The following is a 22,986-nucleotide window of genomic DNA, read 5'->3' on the forward strand; positions in this document are numbered from 1 at the left end:
ATGGGAATTAAAAAAAAAAAATGATTAGAAGTTTTTATTATTCGAAGGCACTTCCTAGATTGTGACAATTACAGATACACACATACAAGAACATCTGCAATTTCTACCAACAAACCAAACTTCTGTACAACTGTTTAACTACAATATCCTGAATCAAGAAGACATCCTCATCATACAAAAAGCCTAAAAGTAAAAGGGATCCAACATAAACCCGTGAACTATCTAACAGTTATCTCCCATATGATATATCATCAGAAGATGAATTTCTTCTTCTTTTTTATCATTAGAAAAATGATAGAATCTCCCTACTATATATCATCACAGAGATGATTACCTCTTTCTAGTGAATCACCAGAGGATGATGAATCATCATCGCATCGACATTAGCGTCCTAACTCTTTTCTCCCTTTCTGCTCTTTTAGCACTAGGAGTGCTCTTCATTTTCTGAATCTCTTCCATCACAACCTTCTCCACTTTATCAATAGAGTTGAGGAGCTTCTTCTCTGGAGTGAGGGCATCTTCTTCCCCTGTGTTTTCTCTTGTGATGTCGAGCAAAATCTGATGGACTTTAGCAGTTGAGGGTGGCCAAGGACGCTTGAATCCAATAGATGGACCGGGAGTAACCATAGAATAGTCGTGCTCGAGATGAGCACCTGACAACGGTACTAGAGAATCAAGAACCCCAAGTTGTTGTGGAGTTGGGGTCTCAATATCTCGGCCAACACCTTCTCCCATACGAGCTCTCCTTCTCTCAATAGCCTGCATATAAGAGTTTGTAAATAGCCAGACTAAGCAAGCCTTTTGGTAACAGGTTATGACTTATGATATAGTTAACAAAGAGGCTAAGCAAGCCTGTTACAGAAGACTAATCTAGCTTATAAGCAGCAGATTCTGAACCAATATGCAAATCACAAACCAGATATAAACAGATCACAAATTAGCTATATATCAATGAAAAAAACTCCAGTTAAATCTAAGAATAAGCAGACAAATCCAAAATGAGACTAGGTTTAGTGAACTAACCCTAACAACGGCAGAAATATCACGGAGGGGCGTTCTTGGATACCAAGAAGGTAAGACAGAATTTGAAGCACGAGCCCTTCCACGCCTTGTAACACCCAAGCTCATGTTCTCTCGTCCCTGTGGCGATCTAAATTGAATTTGACCTCTTCTACCACCACCAGTCCGCCGAATACCGAAATTACCCCTCACAAGCCCACCTCTTCCCGTCATAGATCCTTGACCAATTGACCCAAGTCCTCCTGTAGCTTCCGATGGCACTCTCTGAACCGGAGACCCAAACAAATTGTGCTGTGTTGCTGGTTCGTCAAGTAAAATACCATGCGAGCGTCTATTGAGAAATGCGGCTGGGTAATCAACTTGCCTCTCTATTCGATCTCGTGCTTCTGGCATTTGTGATTGAGCGCTGAAGAAATCAAACAACTATGCCATTAGAACACACCCAAAATCGAAATCGCAACATTAAAACCCAAGAACTCAGTCTTGTTCTCCATTGTTAATCAGATTTTCTCGAAACCTCATAAACAACAAGAAAAAGAGATCAACTCTTCGTTTTCGCAACAAATCTCCGTCACATCACAAAGAACCTACTTGAACAAATCAAACCATGGATTTACCTATGAATCTTCAATAGATTCCTTCGTGATAGCTCGGAATGGCTTCGTGAACGGTAAAGTGGAGGGGACAAAGGAGAAAAAGAGAGAAAAGCTTTTGAGAGAGAGACGATCTGGCAAACAAAATTTAGACCATTTTCTAGGCGGGTTTTGTAATTGAAAATGAAAAATTTCGAGCTCGCACGTGTCAAAGTGGTTTCACCTGTGTGAAATATTTTGAATTTTTCATCTCACGCGGGATAAATTTCGTTTTTTTTCAAAGCGCACATTGTCACAATTCGTCAAATTCTTTGTCAGATTTCAATTTTGCCCTTCTGAATAAAACTGGGCTTGTGGCCCAATTCTATTTACGTACGCATTGCTTTCAAGATCGAATCCTCACCGTTAATTGTCATAGGATCCAACCGCTGCTTTTTACTAATACCAGAAAACCGGATTGGCTAGTTGGTACGGTCTAATGATACGATAACTTGCTCTGATTATACGAAAACACTCATCAAGAACCAACTCTAATTAATGTTTTCTTCTAATTATAGTTAAAACGGATTGAACCGGACAATTCCATAATTTTAGTCGGCTTCCGGACAGGCCTTCGTGGGTTTGGAATTTGTGGCCGACAATGTATTGTCGGTTTAAGACTTGTTTAGGGTGTATATATAAGACTGTTGAACGAAAAAAAAAAAAAACTCATCGACTCGATCAAATTCTTAAGACGACGATTACGGAGAACGGGAGAGAGGTAATAGAAGAGTTTTTCGTTCCGAATTTTGTTTTGTTTCATTGATTTAATTCTTGGAATTTGGGGTTTGTTTTTCCGATTTGGTGATGACGAATTTGGGTGGTGGTGGTGCGGAGGAGCAAGCCAGGTTGAAGCAGTATGGGTACAAAGTCAATTCCAGTCTTGTTCTTAACAGTGATGAGCGTCGTCGTGATACGCATGAATCTTCTGGTGAACCGGAGAGTCTCAGGGGTAGGATTGATCCGAAATCCTTTGGAGATCGTGTCGTTAGGGGAAGGCCTCATGAGTTAGATGAGCGGCTTAATAAATCTAAGAAGAAGAAGGAACGTTGTGATGATTTGGTGTCTGCTCGTGAGAGCAAAAGAGTTCGTCTTAGGGAGGTGAGTGTACTTAATGATACGGAGGATGGTGTTTATCAGCCGAAGACTAAGGAAACAAGGGTTGCTTTTGAGATTATGCTTGGTCTTATCCAGCAGCAATTGGGTGGGCAGCCTTTGGACATTGTTTGCGGTGCGGCTGATGAGATTTTGGCAGTTCTTAAGAATGAATCCGTCAAAAACCATGAAAAGAAGGTAGAGATTGAGAAACTACTAAACGTTATTACTGATCAGGTTTTCAGTCAGTTTGTTTCGATTGGAAAACTGATTACAGACTATGAAGAGGGTGGTGATTCTTTAAGTGGTAAAGCTAGTGAGGATGGAGGACTTGATTATGATATTGGTGTTGCCCTTGAATGTGAAGAGGATGATGATGAGAGTGATCTTGATATGGTCCAGGATGAAAAAGATGAGGAGGATGAAGATGTTGTTGAGCTTAACAAAACTGGAGTTGTCCAGGTGGGTGTGGCAATAAACGGCGAGGATGCAAGACAGGCAAAGGAGGATACGAGTCTTAATGTTCTGGATATTGATGCTTATTGGCTTCAGAGAAAGATATCTCAAGAATATGAGCAGAAGATTGATGCACAAGAGTGCCAGGAACTCGCAGAAGAGCTGCTTAAGATACTTGCTGAGGGTAATGATAGGGATGTTGAGATCAAGCTGCTTGAGCACCTTCAGTTTGAAAAGTTCAGCCTTGTTAAATTTCTGTTGCAAAACCGTCTTAAAGTTGTGTGGTGCACCCGTTTGGCTAGGGGAAGAGACCAGGAAGAGAGGAATCAAATTGAGGAGGAGATGTTGGGGTTAGGTTCAGAGTTGGCAGCAATTGTTAAGGAGTTGCATGCCAAAAGAGCAACAGCCAAAGAAAGGGAGGAGAAACGGGAGAAAGATATCAAAGAAGAAGCTCAACATCTTATGGATGATGATTCTGGTGTTGACGGAGACAGAGGCATGAGAGATGTTGATGATTTAGATTTGGAGAATGGTTGGTTGAAGGGCCAGCGTCAGGTGATGGACCTGGAGAGCCTTGCTTTTAACCAAGGTGGTTTCACGAGGGAGAATAACAAGTGTGAGCTTCCTGATCGCTCTTTCAGAATACGTGGCAAGGAATTTGATGAGGTTCATGTGCCGTGGGTTTCTAAAAAGTTTGATAGTAATGAAAAGCTTGTGAAAATTAGCGATTTGCCAGAGTGGGCCCAACCAGCTTTTAGGGGAATGCAGCAGTTGAATAGGGTTCAGAGCAAAGTGTACGGCACTGCTCTTTTTAAGGCTGACAACATTCTTCTTTGTGCTCCAACTGGTGCTGGGAAGACCAATGTTGCCGTGCTCACCATACTGCACCAGCTTGGATTGAATATGAACCCTGGTGGAACGTTTAATCATGGTAATTACAAAATTGTCTATGTTGCACCAATGAAAGCCCTTGTTGCTGAGGTCGTGGATAGTCTATCTCAACGTTTGAAGGATTTTGGAGTTACTGTGAAGGAACTCAGTGGGGATCAGTCCCTTACTGGGCAAGAAATCAAAGAGACTCAGATAATTGTTACAACGCCAGAGAAGTGGGATATCATCACCAGGAAATCTGGAGATCGCACTTATACACAGCTTGTGAGGCTTCTTATAATCGACGAAATTCATCTTCTTGATGATAATCGAGGGCCTGTGCTTGAAAGTATTGTCGCTAGGACTCTTAGGCAGATTGAAAGCACAAAGGAGCATATTCGTCTGGTAGGTTTATCTGCAACACTGCCAAATTGTGACGATGTGGCTTCATTTTTGCGAGTGGATCTTAAAAATGGGTTGTTTATATTTGACCGTAGCTACAGACCTGTGCCTCTCGGTCAGCAGTATATAGGAATTAATGTGAAAAAGCCGTTACGGAGGTTCCAGTTGATGAATGATATATGTTATCAGAAAGTAGTGGCTGTTGCTGGAAAACACCAGGTCCTTATTTTTGTTCATTCGAGGAAGGAAACAGCAAAAACTGCAAGGGCAATACGGGACACAGCTATGGCAAATGATACCCTCAGCAGATTCTTGAAGGAAGATAGTCAAAGTCGTGAAATTCTTAAGTGTTTAGCTGGACTTCTCAAGAATAATGACCTGAAAGAGCTTCTGCCTTATGGTTTTGCAATTCATCATGCTGGGTTGACAAGGACTGATCGTGAGATAGTTGAGAATCAATTTCGCTGGGGGAATTTGCAAGTGTTGATTTCCACGGCAACTCTTGCCTGGGGTGTGAATTTGCCTGCACATACTGTCATTATCAAAGGAACCCAAGTATATAATCCTGAGAGAGGGGAGTGGATGGAGCTGAGTCCTTTAGATGTTATGCAGATGATTGGTCGTGCCGGAAGACCTCAATATGACCAACAAGGGGAGGGAATAATAATCACTGGATACAGCAAGCTACAGTATTATCTTCGTTTGATGAATGAGCAACTACCTATTGAAAGCCAGTTTATTTCCAAACTTGCTGATCAGCTCAATGCTGAAATTGTGCTTGGAACCATTCAGAATGCTAGAGAAGCTTGCCACTGGCTTGGCTATACATATTTATATGTCCGCATGGTTCGTAATCCGACACTGTATGGCGTATCGCCTGATGCCCTTGCAAAAGACTTGCTATTGGAGGAGAGAAGAGCTGATCTGATACATTCTGCTGCCACTATCTTGGACAAGAACAACCTGATTAAGTACGACAGGAAAAGTGGACACTTCCAGGTTACTGATTTGGGACGCATTGCTAGCTACTACTACATAAGCCATGGAACAATAGCTGCATACAATGAGAATCTGAAGCCAACAATGAATGATATAGAGCTTTGTCGTCTGTTCTCTCTGAGTGAGGAGTTCAAGTATGTCACTGTTCGACAAGATGAGAAGATGGAACTGGCAAAGCTTTTGGATCGTGTACCAATTCCGGTAAAGGAAACACTAGAAGATCCCAGTGCAAAGATCAACGTTTTGCTGCAAGTATATATTTCAAAGCTAAAGCTCGAGGGTCTTTCTTTGACATCTGACATGGTTTATATTACCCAAAGTGCTGGACGTTTGTTACGAGCTATTTTTGAGATTGTGTTGAAGAGGGGGTGGGCTCAACTGTCTCAGAAAGCTCTCAACTTGTCTAAAATGGTAGGGAAGAGGATGTGGAGTGTTCAGACACCCCTCTGGCAGTTTCCTGGAATTCCCAAGGAGATTCTGATGAAGTTGGAGAAAAACGATCTGGTGTGGGAGAGGTACTATGATCTATCTTCACAGGAGCTAGGAGAGCTTATTTGTAATCCTAAGATGGGCAGACCACTTCACAAGTATATCCATCAGTTCCCAAAACTGAAACTTGCAGCACATGTTCAGCCGATTTCTCGTTCTGTTCTGCAGGTTGAGCTCACGGTGACACCTGATTTCCACTGGGATGACAAAGCAAATAAATATGTTGAACCGTTTTGGATAATTGTGGAAGACAATGATGGTGAAAAGATCCTTCATCATGAGTACTTTCTTTTTAAAAAACGGGTTATTGATGAGGACCACACTTTGAACTTCACTGTACCAATCTCTGAGCCAATTCCCCCACAGTATTTCATCCGAGTGGTTTCAGACAAATGGCTTGACTCGCCGACTGTGTTACCTGTATCTTTCAGGCATCTTATTCTTCCAGAAAAATACCCACCACCTACAGAGCTACTGGATTTGCAGCCCCTCCCGGTGATGGCCCTAAGAAATCCTTCTTATGAAACTCTTTATCAGGATTTCAAGCATTTCAATCCAGTGCAGACTCAGGTCTTTACTGTTTTGTATAACACAAGTGACAATGTAGTGGTTGCTGCTCCAACAGGAAGTGGGAAGACTATATGTGCGGAGTTTGCTATATTAAGGAATCATCTCGAAGGACCTGATTCTGCAATGCGTGTTGTCTATATAGCACCTCTTGAGGCTATTGCCAAGGAGCAGTTTCGTGATTGGGAGAAAAAGTTCGGAAAGGGGCTTGGTTTACGGGTTGTTGAGTTAACTGGGGAGACATTATTGGATCTTAAGTTGCTTGAGAAAGGTCAGATAATCATAAGTACTCCTGAGAAATGGGACGCTCTGTCCCGGAGGTGGAAACAGAGAAAATATATCCAGCAGGTTAGTTTGTTTATCGTTGACGAGCTTCATTTAATTGGGGGTCAAGGTGGTCAAGTGTTGGAGGTAATTGTCTCTAGAATGAGATATATTTCAAGTCAGGTTGGGAATAAAATCAGGATTGTTGCATTATCAACTTCCCTTGCAAATGCCAAAGATCTTGGAGAGTGGATTGGGGCCAGTTCATGTGGCGTTTTTAACTTCCCGCCTAATGTTCGTCCTGTCCCACTGGAGATCCACATTCATGGGGTGGACATATTGAGTTTTGAAGCCAGGATGCAGGCGATGACTAAGCCAACATACACTGCCATAGTACAGCATGCCAAGAACAAGAAACCAGCTATCGTTTTTGTCCCGACCCGTAAACATGTCCGCCTTACTGCTGTGGATCTGATAGCATACTCGCACATGGACAACATGAAGAGCCCTGATTTCCTTTTAGGGAATCTGGAAGAATTAGAGCCTTTTTTAATACAAATTTGTGAGGAAACTCTGAAGGAGACTTTACGCCATGGCATTGGCTACCTGCACGAGGGTTTAAGCAATCTGGATCAGGAGATTGTGACTCAGCTTTTTGAAGCTGGACGGATTCAGGTATGTGTAATGTCTAGTTCATTGTGTTGGGGTACTCCATTGAAGGCACATTTGGTTGTTGTAATGGGAACACATTTCTACGATGGACGGGAAAATTCTCATTCGGATTACCCCATCTCTAATCTGCTCCAAATGATGGGGCGTGGTAGCCGACCTCTGCTTGACGACGCTGGGAAGTGTGTGATCTTCTGTCATGCACCACGTAAAGAGTATTACAAGAAATTTTTGTATGAAGCTCTTCCGGTTGAGAGTCATCTTCAACATTTCTTGCATGATAATTTCAATGCAGAAGTAGTTGCTAGAGTTATAGAGAACAAACAAGATGCTGTGGATTATCTTACCTGGAGCTTCATGTACAGGAGGCTTCCCCAGAACCCTAACTACTACAATCTCCTGGGAGTGAGCCACAGACATTTATCTGATCACCTCTCAGAGCTCGTTGAAAACACTTTGTCTGATCTTGAAGTGAGTAAATGCATTGAAATAGACAATGAGTTGGATCTCTCTCCTCTCAATCTTGGTATGATTGCGTCATATTACTACATAAATTACACCACCATTGAGCGATTCAGTTCTCTCTTGGCTTCCAAGACCAAGATGAAGGGTCTTCTTGAGATCTTGACTTCAGCTTCGGAGTATGACTTGATTCCTATACGTCCTGGTGAAGAGGACGCAGTTCGGAGACTCATCAATCACCAGAGGTTCTCTTTTCAAAACCCAAGATGCACAGACCCTCGTGTGAAGACAAGCGCACTTCTTCAGGCGCATTTCTCAAGGCAAAAAATCAGCGGGAACCTTGTAATGGATCAGTGTGAGGTCCTTTTATCAGCAACAAGGCTTCTTCAAGCAATGGTCGATGTGATATCGAGCAATGGCTGTCTGAATCTTGCTCTTTTAGCTATGGAAGTAAGCCAGATGGTGACTCAAGGCATGTGGGATCGAGACTCCATGCTTCTGCAGCTTCCTCACTTCACAAAGGACTTAGCCAAAAGGTGCCATGAGAATCCGGGGAATAACATTGAAACCATATTTGATCTTGTGGAAATGGAAGATGACAAACGCCAAGAGCTTCTCCAAATGTCAGACGCTCAGCTTCTTGACATTGCCAGATTCTGCAACCGCTTCCCCAACATTGACCTTACATATGAGATTGTGGGAAGTAACGAGGTAAGCCCTGGAAAAGATATCACATTGCAGGTATTACTGGAGAGAGACATGGAGGGAAGGACCGAGGTGGGACCTGTGGACGCGCCAAGATATCCTAAGACTAAAGAAGAAGGTTGGTGGCTAGTCGTTGGAGAAGCCAAGACGAACCAGTTGATGGCCATCAAGAGAATCTCCCTGCAACGGAAGGCGCAGGTGAAGCTGGAGTTTGCAGTACCAACTGAAACAGGAGAGAAGTCGTATACACTCTACTTCATGTGCGATTCTTACTTGGGTTGTGACCAGGAGTATTCTTTCACTGTTGATGTCAAAGATTCTGATGCCGCAGATCACATGGAAGAATGATTTATGTTTTCTGGTTAGTTTTCGCGTCTTTCTTTGTTTTCTGGTCATAATTTTCGCATTTAGCTACTGTGGTCGATCTTACCTTTTGTAATATCAACATTTGCTTACTAGATTCTGCATCGTAGCTGGAGTTTGCAGTACCAACTGAACCAGGAGAGAAGTCGTATACACTCTACTTCATGTGTGATTCTTACTTTGGTTGTGACCAGGAGTAGTCTTACTGGTGATATCAAAGATTCTGACGCTGCAGATCACATGGAAGAATAATTTATGTTTTCTGCTTAGTTTTCGAGTCTTTCTTTGTTCTTCTGGTCATAATTTTCGCATTTAGCTACCGTAGTTGATCTTACCTTTTGTAGTACAACATTTGATTAGTAGATTCTGCATTGTAATAATGAAATAAGAACAAATCGAGTACTATTTTATTACTTAGAATTTTGTTGGAAGCAGATGCTTTTCTCGAGAGCTTACATAGACAATTTGGTCTGTTTCGGCTAAAAAATATTCAGACATGACATTGTTTCTTTCTTGTCCTTCTCCCTGCTTTTTAGTCCTATCTACTACACACTTTGTTGCGCCCTATATTGACTTCTTCTCCTTGTTCATACACTTACAGTTAGCTCTGTTGTCGTTTAAAATCTGTGTAAAACCAACAGAAGACTAAATCAATTCAACAGAAGACTAAACAGGCCCCTTTGTTTTTTTTCCACAATGATCAGGAACTTTACCTTATACTGTCTTTGTAAATCTTTGATGTAATCCACAGCTAAATCCAACATATCCGAAGTGTTGGTTTGCTGTTAAAACATAAAGAAAACAACATCATTTAACAATTTGTTTATGATCAAAAGTCATTACAAGGAAGTTCCTGAAAACTGTACCTTGTCCATGTTAGGAACAAGCTCTTGTAACTTCCTCATTCGCTCGCTTATCCGCGTTCTTCTTACCTGACACAATTGACAAGATTTCTTAGGAAAGGCTTTCTGAAAACAAACTAGATTCTGCTTCAAATGGACTTCCATTGATATATGTAAAGATGGCCTTAACTAGGTGAAGTTACCCGTTCAGCGATGCTTCGAGGATGTGTAGCGCAACCACGTTTGGCTCTGATTTTACAAGGAACAGAATCTTGTAGCTGAAGATACTTATCCACTGAAACCATGTCCGAGGCTGTCGATGATGACTTTGGTAGGCTCAAATGATGCGACAGTAACTGCATACGATTCCCGGACTCTCCGTTCTGTAGAAACCCATCAAAAACATCATTAGAAACCACTCCAAGAAATCAACTCCACTTTCAGCTACTGATCAATAACCAAAACAAACCGGTTAGATAACCGAGTTACCTGAGCTCCGAGAAACAATTTTCCATCGTCCTCGGCTTCTCTTTTAAGTGAGGATAAGTTATCAATAAAGCTGGATGGATCATTCCAATGGCTATATGGAAAATTAGTTTCGGGTGCGATTTCAGGTATTTGAGAAAGCATTCCAAGTGAAGAAGGTGGCCTTGAAGAGAGACTGCAATGGCGTCTTAATCCATTGGAATTAGATGGACTCTCTTCATCTTCTTCGTAATTCATCAAATTCCTCATTGAACCATAACCTGCAAATTTGTAAGTATATAGTAAACACTTATTAGATTTGTTGAGTCCAAAGTGCTTTAACTCTATGGTTGACAAAATCAAATCAGATCTTGTCTTAAAATTATTCTCAAGGAACGTAAAACATTCAAAAATCTTGAAGCAAGTGTTAAAACATTCAAAAAAGTTGAATCAAGAAGTACCAAAAACACTTCTGTTATAAATGAAAAAAATATTTCAGACTAAAAAAAGGGGGAAAAACTTTGTAGCAGAGAGCAAAACGGTACCGTTTTGGTCAGAGAGATTAGTAAACATTCCGGCTGGAGAGCTGCTTTGACGGAGAAGATTAGATTCAACTGGTTTGGTGTGATGATTATTGATACCGAGAAACTGATCCAAACCAACCGAGTTCATTATCCCTTTACTCTGCCTCGGGTAATGCGGCGGCAAACCCAGAAAACTCGACGGCTCAAGCTGCGGCGGTGGCGGCAGAGTGGCGGCGTATGAAACAGAGGTGTTCGTTAACGAAACCGGAGACTTATCCTCGAATTTAGGTGAACCCAGATCTCCGTTAACGCCATTAGAGGTCACGAATCTTGAAAGCAACCTATCGGAGTCGAAACCAATCTTGTCGTCGTCAACAAAAGCGGCGAGAACAGAGCTCGGAGCTGATCTAAAACGAAGAAGACCCGACCCGGTGGGATTCGGGTCGTAGAGATGATTATTTGAATCCATTAATCGAATCAATATGTAAAAAAAATGCAACGAAATTTCCTCTGTTTTCTCTTCTTGTAAGCTCTGTCTCGTGACGTTTCAGGAAGAACAAATTTGTAGAAAACCAAATCTTAATAGCTTTCCAACGTCAACCGTTGATATGAATATAAGCTTTTTCTTCTCCCTTGTTAAGTTCTTGTTTGTGTCACTTTTCCCGGGAAAACAAAACTTGAGCTTGAGATGTGAGCAGGTGTAGGATTTGGGAAATATAAAACCTTGAAGGGGAAGTAAAGGAGGTTTCGTCTGAAGATGAAGAAGAGAGAAAGAAGAACGGTGAAGTCTGATGAGAGGAAGAGAGAGATGAAGGTGATGATGAATATTTATCGTCTTTTTGCTTCTGAGTTTCTGCGTCCAACTTTAATTGCTGAAGATAGCGGCGGATCCAAAAGCTTTTTTACCAAAAATTTATTAAAATTGAAAAAGACGTCGTTTTAAGCCGCCTGTGAGGCTGAGTCACGGAAAATGCCTTTTCATATTTTTTTTCAAGAACAATTTTACTACTATTTCTTAAGAATATGAATTTTTCTATATAAAATGTAATTGAGAAAAGAGTAGATTTTAGATGAAAATACATACTTTATACTTGTATACAGGAAGAGCATGTGAAGTAAATTACCTACCTAATCAATTTTGACGAGTATACTGATGGACCCGTGACAAATTATTATTTCTCATCTTATAATCTACATGTATCCATAATATCATTTTATTACGATTCTTGTTTTTTTCTTTGTCTCTGTAAAATATGTGATGTTTCTACCCTAATTTATAACACACGAACAAAAATATCTGTATGTTGGGGACAATGAAATCGCTGGTAGGCCATACGATTACAATTTACAACAAGATGCACCAATCATAAATATTAGTTTCTTTTTTTTTATTGGGTCGGTAGTTTAACAACCAATGTAACAATTTAACACTAGATTCGAAATTTAACGACGTAAGGAAATAATTTTAATACGTTTTAGGGGACATGGATCTAATATGTCATGGTTACGTTACTTCAAATTTGTTTTGTTTAAGTACTCATTATTCAGGAACCAATAATGATGTTAGAGTACTTCATTCATAGTCAGCAATTGTACTGACAAAATCTAATATCCATTCGCATGGTACAACTTAGAATTTAAGAATTAAAGATTGTCCCATCAGAGTATAAAAGTCAGAAGTTAGATGTTAATATAGTTAGACACGAAAACGTACTTGAAATAGAAAGAAAGAAAATTGTCGGAAGTACAGTTTGTTTGTAATAAAAGAGAGATCAAAACTGTTTGAACTTTTTAACCAATATTTACGTACGTACGTAGCTTTCCAAATCCGATTTTAAGGTTCACGGAACCTATACAGTGTACAGCTTACGACACGATCGTGACGGAGGACGTTGACGCCGTTATCACCCATTGGGAACGTAAGTTGGCGACTACTATAATCTGTGTGACATACGGTACACCTGCATGAAAAAGTAAGATTTGAAACTAAACTCTAAAACCTTAGTGGTCGATGGATTATACAGTGACGTGACTCTATGTGAACGATATACACCAGATTACGTCTCCTCTAAATCTCTTTAAATCTTATCTTAGTTTAAACTTTAATAATTCACGAGCGCCGTCTTTTTAAAATCTAAATCCAATAAAGCGACTTGTTCTCTATGGAGTTTTTAGCTATTCAGCCCTTTAATGGAAATTGATTAATTTTTATATTTTCAAAAACCTATTCGTATCGTATCAGTCTGAATTTTTAGCTTTTAGTACAATGTAAGAATTGAAAAAAGAAACCGAACCATTGAGAAGATTGGGGTGGTGAATTTGCTTTGAATGTGAATTTATTCTCTATGGAGTTATTAGCTGTTTCATTCCCTTTTTTATATGGGGACTACGGTTTATGTGCCTGAGGCTCTATATATATTGCATATAGATTGATGACATTGACATAGGCTAAGCTACATAGTCTTAAAACTTCGAGCTGTTTAATAATTAATCAACAAGAAGACAAAATTGTATGTACAAAGCACATGCACATACATAATACTATTACTATTTAAGCATAGGTAATTAATATTTAAAAGTTGTACATACTATCTCGAAACTAGCTATATACTGATGATACTTTGTTTTATATCACTAACGAATGGGCAAACATAAAAAATATAACTCAAAACTACATTGATCTAATTCAACTGAATCAAAATTTCGTATCACCGTGCAATGAAAAGTATGTTTAATCATACGTAACAAATGTTTTTGTTCAAATCAAACCAGTATTTCTTCAAAGGAATCCATATATACCAATATATGATTAGTTATCTATAACAACTATTTTCCAAATCATCACACACAAGTTTTCTCAAGTGCTCTCACTTCAATGCAGGTCATAATCTCTTAGTTTTTTTTTTTTTTGTAAAGACGTGCATAAAACAAACTCTTCATTGCTGAAGTTCTTTTTCGAAGAAAATCAGTGGTCTCAACAATTTTCTTCTAAATGCAATGGATACAACGGGAAAAACACCCAAAAAAAAAAGAAAAAAAAAAAGAGATTGAAATTAAAGAAGCAAATATCAAGTGCCATTTATAAAGGTTTGGCCTAAAGAAATGTGGAAAATTAGAAAGCAAATCCCGTCCGTGGCTATGTGGATGGGAACATGGACACGTGAGACCCCATTAGTTTCTCAATGTTGTTGTGTACATTTTGTTTTTTATACTGTTTGATAGTAGTATAAATATAAAAAACAAAACGATTCCCATCAATTTATTTAAAAATCTTTTTATGTTCTTAAGAAAAAATAGATTACATTGATAGAAGTGGGGAATCGTGGTCCAGCTTTGGCTTTTATAATGTCAACAAGCTCAAAAAGGGGGCTTCACTATTTTTATTTTCTTCCAAAAAGAAACTTCTATATTAAGCAAGTGTTTCTCTCCTTTTTTATTTAATTTTCTCGAGTGGGCTGCTAAATTTGGAACTAATCAATCGTGCTGGGGGCAAGATATGTTTTGCCATGAAGATCTCTCTCTTTTTGGTTTATAAAAGTCATACTTTTTGTTGTCAATTTGAACAAAGGACCAACGGTGGGATCTGATCATGTTTGATGTTTCTGACAAAAAATTATATTCGAAATAGATTTGATTTTGCCTTTCTTTCTCATTTCTTATGTTATTGCTAACGATCGGTTCAAATTTATTTCATTTCACATCCCCCATGCGCAAGAGATATGCAATCATGCGATTGAGTATAATCTATTTTCCCGTTTTCATAATATTTAATTAGAACAGGCTCACAAAAGAGCTATTGAGTCTCTTTTTTTTTTTTTTGTTAACCATGATCTTTCAAAAAATCTATGCATCTATCAAAATCGAATATAAGTTTTGACCAATGAAAACAAACAATTTAAAATACATGTATAATTTATAAACCCACTTGGTGATATTATATAATTCTTTTGAGTTTTGGAAAGATAGGATCAATCATGCAAATTGCAAGGATTGTCAACATTTTTTCGTATTTTAATCTTTACTTACAAAGCCTGATAAGGTTTGAAACAAGATCTTTATCATAATTTCCTTATTAATATTATCTGTGTAAGATTCTAGAAGGGGCAAATAATTTCACAACCAAACTCTCTTCCTTAAGACACAAGGTACATGTGATGATAAACAGAGACAGACACTTGATCCGGAAATAAACCTTAAACCCTTTTAAACTTGCCATAGAAACTACAAAACTCCACTTAGCCTGAGACTAATACATACACAACTAATTAATCCCGGCTCTTTAAGAAGTGGTTAATTCCTATTTGATCCGACCTAGAATTTCAGACACAGATCTCATCCTAGGACGCATATCTGGATCCATTTCCGTGCAGTTTAAAGCGACATGGATGGTTGCAATAACCTGCTTATTCGCAAAATCCTGTTTCAGAAGCTTTGGGTCTAAGATCTCAGCCAAAGATCTCTCTTCCTTGTGCCACTTCCTCAAAACATTCACGAGTTCTTCTTCTCCTTCGTTTTCAGAGGAACCATAAGGTAATCGACCAGTCAACAGCTCCAATAGAATCACACCAAAAGAATAAACATCGCATTTGTGAGATAATTTGCAATCAGAAGAAGCTCGGGCTTCGGGTGCAAGGTAAGCAGCTGCAGGAGCTGAGACTGAGAGTCTTGTGGCAAATCCTTGGTCTATACTTTGCGTCATGGATGATAGTGAATGGTCAGTGACTTTGGGATAGCCGGAAACCAGTCGTGTGAGACCAAATCCTGAGACGTGAGGATGCAGCTCATTATCTAACAGGATTTTGCTTGATTTTAGGTTGCCGTGAACATACTTTCTCGAACTGTATTCATGTATATACATCAAACCCCGAGCAGTCCCTTGAGCTATACATAACCTCTCAGCCCAAGAGAGTGTAGGCCGAGTATTCGAAGGTCCACCTACAGAAAAAAATTCAAATGCCGTCTCAGAAACCAGTGATACATGATACTCAAAGCACAGCATATCTCAGGAAAATGGAAAAATCTCAACGAGTACTAACTTCCCAAGGCAGATCAAGCAGAGGTTAACTATGAAAAACACACATCTATCGGATCATAAACTAATCTCTGTCTAAGAACCAAAAAGAAATATTCTTTCTGTCACATTAAACACTCTCTAGACTACCATTAACTCATTCTCGACTTAAGTTTTCCCATGAAAATAACAGGACCACATACTATAATGCTACACAGAAGCAAATCTGTATGCTTGTCATCGAGTTCTACTGTTTCAAGTTTCAACACATGTAAACACAGTAAAGCTTTGAACAATAAAACAATGAGAAGAAGCGAACATGTTAGTCAATACAACACAATCAGACAAAGACAAAAAAAAAGCTCTCCACTTTATAGTCAGAGCAAGTACACATAAAAACCTTATAACTAGTGGTAGATTTATGCAGAATTAGCACCAAAATAGGAAAAAGATTAGTGTTTTACCATGTAAGGCAGAGTACAAGCTGCCATTGTTAATGAAATCAGTGATGAGAAGCTTCTCGTCCTCTGCATAGTAGTAAGCTCTTAGCCGTACAATGTTAGGATGATTGATCCTACCAATGCTCTCAACTTCATTCACAAAATCCTTAAATCGCCACGTGTCATTGCCGTCGCTGAGCCTTCTAACGGCGACAACGGTGGAGGACGATTCCGCCGCCACTACTCTATACACAATCCCGCTTCTGCTCTTGCCTATCACGTAAGCCGATGCTCTCAGCAAATCCTCAAGCTCAAGCTCGAATCCTTCATCAAACGCTACGAATTTACCTTCTTGCCCTTCTTCGTCGAACTCTGAAACCACCGTCGTCGTCTTTGTCTCCGAATTGTACCCATCGGAGCTTCGTTTTCTCCGGATCAGCCATACAGAGAGAGAAACAGCTCCGATTACAACCGAAACTCCAGAAATCAGAGAAACGGTTACTGAACCGGTGATCTGCTGCTTCTTCTCCTTTGCGTCGTCATTGCTGATTACACTAGGGTTTGGTTTCTGGAGTTCTTGAGTACCTTCCGGCTTTGCAGCGACGAAATTTGGGGTTTTGATTTTTTCACACGGCGTTTGCAATGGGAAGCCACAGAGATGAGAGTTTCCAGCGAATGCGTTTGGTCCTTGATTCAACAGAGATCCCACCTGAGGTACTTTTCCGGTGAGATTGTTGTGACTAAAATCTAAGCTGACGTGAACTCGAAATCGACCGTACGACGGTGGAATCTCGCCGGTGAATTGGTTGAAAGAGAAATTCAAGGTTCCGACGAGGCTTCCGAGTTCAGTGAGTGACTCAGGGAGTGAACCGTTGAGATGATTGGAGGAGAAATCAAGGTGGTTGAGTGACTTCATGGACTTGATTTGGGCCGGTATTGGGCCGGAGAGTGAGTTGTGAGAGAGATCGATGTACCGGAGCTTGGTTGCTTCGAAGAGACGAACCGGTATGGTTTTAGAGAAATTGTTGTGAGCTAGATCAAGCCGGTTTAGCGAGTTGAGTAAACCGAGTTCTGATGGAATGTAACCGGAGAGACTTTTTCCGAAGAGTACAAGAGTTGTGACTCGGCCGTTTGTGCAGACGATTCCGGACCAATGGCAAGGAGTCGGGTCGGATTCAGACCAGTGGGTCATTACTCGGGTCGGGTCGTTATCGACGGCGGATTTGAGAGCTAGGAGAGATAAACCGTCGGAATTGAGAGAGGAGCAAAAGCTCATGCAGAGAAAGATGGAAGAAACAACAAGTGAAAGAATCGATGGTAACTTCATTTTTTGCTTAGGATATAGGAATCTTGAAACTTTTTGGTTGTTAAAGAAGCTACAAATTACAGATGATTCATATAGTGTGAGGCAACGAGAAGTTGCAGAGGAAAAACGGTAAACAGTGAAGACGAAGGAGAAGAATAATGGGAGATTTGACCGAGGTATGATTCTTTTATGGTTTCATGTTAGCAACGTGGTGTAATGTAGTCATGATCAATTTTTTGAATTCTTGTCCATATACTATGGTTTGAAATTTTAATAATATATACACTACAGTTCTAATTAAAAATGTGATATATTGGGATTTGCGTTTTGGGTTTTTGACATTTTGTGGTTATTTTTGAAACTTTTTGAAGTTTAGTTATTGATTGATGCAGGTGGGTTGTTGTTACATTTTTAATTTGTGTGTATCCGTTGGTGATATCTAGGGTCACTGGATTTTTATAGCATTAAAACTATATATAGGTATCAAAAAAAAAAGTTACAACAAATTTGGGATACAAAAAATAAACAAAGTGTTATCTTAAATGCTATAGTCTATAGAATCTTAACTCGTATAGGACCTCTTCACTCTTGAGCCATGAAAAAACTGTACAGTCCCACTGGGTCGATAATTGTTTTACTTTTACAAGATTCAGCAGTAACTAAAAAAAGGATTAAAATATGTTTAAGAATAATTGAAAATAATCGAACTCGACCTATTGCATATGAATTTGAATTGGATAGAGGATGTCATATTTATTCAAATTAAAGGAGGGAAGAGACGGTAGAGAGTGGATTGTGTCAGAGAAAAATCATTAACCAACCGACAAAGTAACCACACAAAGATGCATTTGAAAATATGCCACTTTTGGCTCCTCTACTCCTAGTCTTAATGGGCAATTCCGAAATATACACGAAGAGTCACAAGTCCCATTGTTGTTGGGTTAGCACTTTGTCACGGCCCAAATTCAACTTATTCACAACATCAAATAAATATATGCATCATATCATCACATCCGACTTTTGTTAACAATTACTTTTTTCAGTTAAAGAACTTTCAAGAGGAAATAGTAGTACCTTAAAATCCTACAAAACCTTGTCGTGCAAGAACTGGGAGGGCTACAAATTGCGGTCAATGTACGCAAACATCTTACCGTTTTTGGTACAAACACTAGAACTCCAATGCAGTGAGTGAGATGGGCCAATTTTGGCAATCTCAATCAACGGTCCATGTGGCCCAATAAATCACTAAAAACGGCCGAATTTTTAGATCCATGTAACTTAAATAATTGGTGGGGACGGAAAGTCTTGTCGTTTTCATTTATTCGAGTGTGGCACTCTGATTCATCTCAAGCTTATTTTTTATAAAAAGAGTAATTTTAGAGGCTGAACAATAACGACCTTGAACAAAATAAAATAAAATAAGAGGGTGAACAACGACCAGTCAAAATTTGAAAATTTACTCACCAGAGTCTATAAAAATTAAAAAGGAAAGGAAAAAAAAAGAATGAATCATAGTGAAATGACCTTATTTATGGCTCCAACTATAGTGATTAGTAACCACTAAACCAGAAAAAAACAAGTGACCCATTACACAGGGATTAAAAATACTACCGAATAAAGCCCAATAGGCCCAATTCAAAAGCGTCTCTCTATCATCGTCTCTCCAAACCCCATAAATTGGATATTTCCTTTCTCTAAAAATTTGGCTTTATTAACAGACGCACTCCAAAGCTAACGTTGCTTTCTTCCCACTCCAAATGGCTCTTGTGCTCTCAGAACACACACAGATATAATAAACTCTTAACGAAGAAGAAGACTTTTTCTTTTCTTGAGCAAGCTCTGAGAAACTCACAGAGAGGGACAGAGAGAGAAATATTTCATTCGCTACTCTCTTTAATACCGCCATTGATGCAACCTCCTTCGCGTTAACTGTCAAAATACTCCCCAACTGACAAAAATTAAATTCCTTTTTTTCTCTCTCGATTTTAAAAGCTCTAAAAGGAACGAGTTGATCAAGTCGGTCGGTTCTGGTTATCACTGAATTTCATTCAACTCGGTTTATTCCGGTTTAAGTGTGATTTTCCCGGCTAATGGATCTGACCCAAGGTTTCAGAGCTAGATCCGGCGTTGTTGGGCCGGTGGCCGGACTAGAATCTCTCAATTTCAGCGACGAATTTCGGCACTTAGTGACGACGATGCCTCCGGAGACTACTGGCGGCTCCTTCACGGCTTTACTCGAGATGCCTGTGACTCAGGCCATGGAGCTTCTCCATTTCCCAGATTCATCGTCTTCTCAGGCCAGAACCGTTACCAGTGGTGATATTTCTCCTACCACTCTTCACCCTTTCGGGGCTTTGACTTTTCCTTCTAACTCGCTTCTCTTGGACCGCGCCGCTCGTTTCTCGGTGATTGCTACAGAGCAAAACGGTAATTTTTCCGGCGAGACTGCTAACTCTTTACCTTCTAATCCCGGCGCGAATCTGGACAGAGTCAAAGCCGAGCCTGCTGAGACCGATTCAATGGTGGAGAATCAGAACCAGAGCTACTCTTCTGGAAAAAGGAAAGAACGCGAGAAGAAGGTGATACCAATTGTTCACACAATCAAACTTGTTAATTAAACAAGAGAGATTAGTCCCTAATTTCTTTATTCCTTAATTTCTAGGTCAAAAGCTCGACGAAGAAGAACAAGAGCTCCGTGGAGTCAGACAAGTTGCCATATGTTCATGTCAGAGCTCGTCGTGGTCAAGCTACTGATAACCATAGCTTAGCAGAGAGAGTAATTCACAATCTCACAGACATGGTTTGTATTAATTAATTAGTGGCAATATGCTAATTAATCATTAACTCTTGATTATAGGCAAGAAGGGAGAAGATAAACGCACGAATGAAGCTGCTACAGGAACTGGTCCCAGGCTGTGATAAGGTTTGTCTTTAGATAATTGACCTTTTAATCAAAAAGCTAATCAATAATTAGATCTTCATTTGTGCTTAAAGACAGAATCTTTCTTTATTAAGACCAACCCCCAAAAAGTGATTTTTTTTCTATAATTTGATCATGTGGTTTGATAAGGGTTTAGTGCTAAATTCCTCTTATATGAAAAAGGTTTTGTGGTGTGACAAAGAACAAAACCACTAGTTTGGTAATTTCACTGCCTTGAAGATATGTAAACTTTATTTTCGTGTGGGGAAGAATATCTCACGGGTCACAACCATTTAGGTAAACTAGTAGTAGTAATACGGAAGTGATGTGACATTGCTCAATAGATTCTTGTTTCTTCTTCCCAAAGTGTATTCATTTGAGCTTGAAGCTTACTCCATAAATGCCGATAATGGATTATATGATGTGGGAATGCTAGCTGGACTGTTCCCTTAAGGTTTTGGGTAGAGGGGACAGATTTTGGTGGATAGATCAAGGTCAGACTGTGTTTTGGGGTCCATCTTTTGATAATAAGTGGCAAAAGTTGCAGGCTTTCTATGGAGGGTGAGGAGTGTAGTATCGTCTCTAATAAGTTTGGTATCTATCAAGTAGAAAGAGGGTGAGGAGTGTAGTATCGTCACTAATATTGTTATATGCTTTGAGTCCCACAATACCTAATTGGTTGGATACATGATGTGACACTCCTGCAGACAGCTAACTAATCCATAGATATCTTGGAATTTAGCTGCAATTATTGGTGGAAGGAGATGATGATAAGTGACAACTCTTTAAGAGTTTGTCAAATTTGTGGGGTTTTGGGACTTGATTGTTTGTTTCATGAAATCCTGAGAAATCCTGAATCCATGTTTGTAAACTACAGATGTTGCTCTGATTCGCTTTTCTGGCATATTATCTTGAAAAGAGTAGAGTTGTTGATTTTATAGAAGCCGTTATACATATGCAACTTAGGATTAAGGCTCATTTTCACACTGCTTCGTTAACCACATATATTTCTAAAAACTATGCCTTGTTCTTCTTTCTTTCTGACTGACCAGAAAGCTTTGGCCTGCAGATTCAGGGCACTGCATTGGTTCTGGATGAAATCATTAACCATGTGCAAACTTTACAGCGTCAAGTGGAGGTAGGACTTCTTGCACTATCTTTTGTTGTTGTTTACCTGAAGGTCCTGAACTGAAACACTAAGCTACACAATGTATGATAAAATTGGTGCCACAGTGTCACATAACCGTTTTTCTTCTTTTCAGATGCTATCTATGAGACTTGCTGCAGTAAACCCCAGAATCGACTTCAATCTAGACAGCATACTGGCTTCAGAGGTAAGTATCAACTAATCATATAGGAGAATTAAGGTTGCATGTGATCTTCTTTTACAATAAAAACTCTTAAATTCAATGTTCACTGGGAAAAACTTCCCTTTGACCATGTTACTCGTTTAAGTAACCATAGGGATTATGTTTCTTTGAGTAACCTTTTTAAGTTGTATCACAAAAAGAGAAACTTTTGGATATTTATTGATCCAACATTAATCGACCCTATTCTAGACTAGGCTTAAAGAAGAAGAACAACGTGGGGGAAATAAATACTTAGACCTTACAAAAATGCAGTACAAACAGTGAGATCAAGGACTCTAAAAAATCTTTTGAAAGGACTCATTAGTTCTCTCAATTATATCATACAGAGAGATAAAAGTGGTCAGAAACACGGACCACCTTTGTTCTATGGTCTATGATGCTGTCTTTTTTTTTTATCCTTGCACAATTATTTTTCTGTGGGTCTCAGTCTTAAGTTATTGTTGCTTCAAGTTTCACCTATCTAATCTAATAATCAACTTTTGTTTCTCTGCAAATAACTTTCTTATTAAATGACCTTCTTCTTTTACAGCTTGTACACCATTTAAGAACCAGACCCCACTCATTAAAAACCTTGTTCTTCTAGGATGAGTTACAGTAAAATAGAGCTGGCTTGTTGACTAGATTGAGAATCTAGGATGTTGGATCAATCATCTCTAAGAGAAGCTGATATGTTTTACAAATTGTGTTAATAATGATGAGGTCCAATTATCTTTTCTGCAGAACGGCTCTCTTATGGATGGTAGCTTCAATGCAGAGTCTTATCATCAGCTGCAACAATGGCCTTTCGACGGCTACCACCAGCCGGAATGGGGAAGAGAAGAAGATCATCATCAAGCCAATTTCTCAATGGGTTCAGCTACTTTACACCCAAATCAGGTGAAAATGGAGCTCTAAGTTGGAAACAGTTTGACATGCTTATGTGTATATATAAGAGTTATATATATCTACTAAAGTTTCGATTGTTGAATTAGAGGTAGAAAATGGTTATGATTGTTTCAGGTCTTTGTTCATGGCCTTTCTATATTTACTAGATTCCTCAATGTAGAATTCAGAATGTCTAAATTGCGTTTCCCTTGAGAGAAGTATATGAAGATTTGATATGTTACTGAGCAATT

The 22,986-nt window shown here is 39.4% G+C and overlaps 5 protein-coding genes and 3 long non-coding RNA genes across 15 annotated transcripts; 4 read left to right on the top strand and 4 right to left on the bottom strand.

The window, feature by feature from the left end:
• Position 1: 1 nt before the first annotated feature.
• On the bottom strand, positions 2-1,835 carry UVI4 (uv-b-insensitive 4). 2 transcript variants are annotated; one of them, NM_129788.3, is made up of 3 exons: positions 1,638-1,835; positions 1,024-1,426; positions 2-759 (listed from the first exon to the last, which is right to left on the bottom strand). In NM_129788.3, the coding sequence occupies exons 2-3, from the start codon at positions 1,411-1,413 to the stop codon at positions 370-372; spliced, it is 780 nt and encodes a 259-aa protein (NP_181755.1). In that variant the 5' UTR covers positions 1,414-1,426; positions 1,638-1,835; the 3' UTR covers positions 2-369. The 2 variants fall into 2 exon arrangements, with proteins under 2 accessions (NP_181755.1, NP_001324441.1); NM_001336961.1 differs by lacking the exon at positions 1,638-1,835 and having other exon boundaries at positions 46-759; positions 1,024-1,587.
• Positions 1,836-2,205: 370 nt separating this feature from the next.
• AT2G42270 (U5 small nuclear ribonucleoprotein helicase) lies at positions 2,206-9,463 on the top strand (the record flags this gene model as incomplete). The annotated part of the gene is made up of 2 exons (NM_129789.2): positions 2,460-8,991; positions 9,090-9,463. One exon carries the CDS (start codon positions 2,460-2,462, stop codon positions 8,976-8,978), a length of 6,519 nt encoding a protein of 2,172 aa, NP_181756.1. The 3' UTR covers positions 8,979-8,991; positions 9,090-9,463.
• Positions 9,315-11,790, bottom strand: FBH4 (basic helix-loop-helix (bHLH) DNA-binding superfamily protein; the record flags this gene model as incomplete). 3 transcript variants are annotated; one of them, NM_129790.5, is made up of 6 exons in its annotated part: positions 10,846-11,790; positions 10,325-10,581; positions 10,039-10,218; positions 9,860-9,925; positions 9,707-9,775; positions 9,315-9,617 (listed from the first exon to the last, which is right to left on the bottom strand). In NM_129790.5, the coding sequence occupies exons 1-6, from the start codon at positions 11,291-11,293 to the stop codon at positions 9,558-9,560; spliced, it is 1,080 nt and encodes a 359-aa protein (NP_181757.2). In that variant the 5' UTR covers positions 11,294-11,790. The 3 variants fall into 3 exon arrangements, with proteins under 3 accessions (NP_181757.2, NP_973670.1, NP_001324355.1); NM_201941.2 differs by having other exon boundaries at positions 9,413-9,617; positions 9,860-10,218; positions 10,846-11,721; NM_001336962.1 differs by lacking the exon at positions 9,315-9,617 and having other exon boundaries at positions 9,644-9,775; positions 10,846-11,721.
• Positions 10,856-11,536, top strand: AT2G09350. The gene has a single exon (NR_140519.1). It is a non-coding gene; the product is annotated as an other RNA (long non-coding RNA).
• Positions 11,791-13,972: 2,182 nt separating the features above from the next.
• Positions 13,973-14,317, bottom strand: AT2G09355. The gene has a single exon (NR_140520.1). It is a non-coding gene; the product is annotated as an other RNA (long non-coding RNA).
• Positions 13,973-14,486, top strand: AT2G09360. The gene has a single exon (NR_140521.1). It is a non-coding gene; the product is annotated as an other RNA (long non-coding RNA).
• A 403-nt stretch (positions 14,487-14,889) lies between these two features.
• On the bottom strand, positions 14,890-17,866 carry AT2G42290 (Leucine-rich repeat protein kinase family protein). Its single transcript, NM_129791.3, has 2 exons — positions 16,300-17,866; positions 14,890-15,759 (listed from the first exon to the last, which is right to left on the bottom strand). Exons 1-2 carry the CDS (start codon positions 17,600-17,602, stop codon positions 15,122-15,124), a joined length of 1,941 nt encoding a protein of 646 aa, NP_181758.1. The 5' UTR covers positions 17,603-17,866; the 3' UTR covers positions 14,890-15,121.
• A 1,158-nt stretch (positions 17,867-19,024) lies between these two features.
• Positions 19,025-22,984, top strand: AT2G42300 (basic helix-loop-helix (bHLH) DNA-binding superfamily protein). 5 transcript variants are annotated; one of them, NM_180037.4, is made up of 6 exons: positions 19,025-20,160; positions 20,244-20,357; positions 20,439-20,504; positions 21,571-21,639; positions 21,764-21,835; positions 22,592-22,982. In NM_180037.4, exons 1-6 carry the CDS (start codon positions 19,672-19,674, stop codon positions 22,763-22,765), a joined length of 984 nt encoding a protein of 327 aa, NP_850368.1. In that variant the 5' UTR covers positions 19,025-19,671; the 3' UTR covers positions 22,766-22,982. The 5 variants fall into 5 exon arrangements, with proteins under 5 accessions (NP_850368.1, NP_001324788.1, NP_001324789.1 ...); NM_001036453.1 differs by having other exon boundaries at positions 19,287-20,160; positions 20,439-20,508; positions 22,592-22,968; NM_001336963.1 differs by having other exon boundaries at positions 19,106-20,160; positions 20,439-21,639; positions 22,592-22,968.
• The last annotated feature ends 2 nt before the right edge of the window (positions 22,985-22,986 follow it).

Source organism: Arabidopsis thaliana, chromosome 2 (assembly GCF_000001735.4).
Source record: "Arabidopsis thaliana chromosome 2, partial sequence".
Lineage (NCBI taxonomy): Eukaryota > Viridiplantae > Streptophyta > Magnoliopsida > Brassicales > Brassicaceae > Arabidopsis > Arabidopsis thaliana.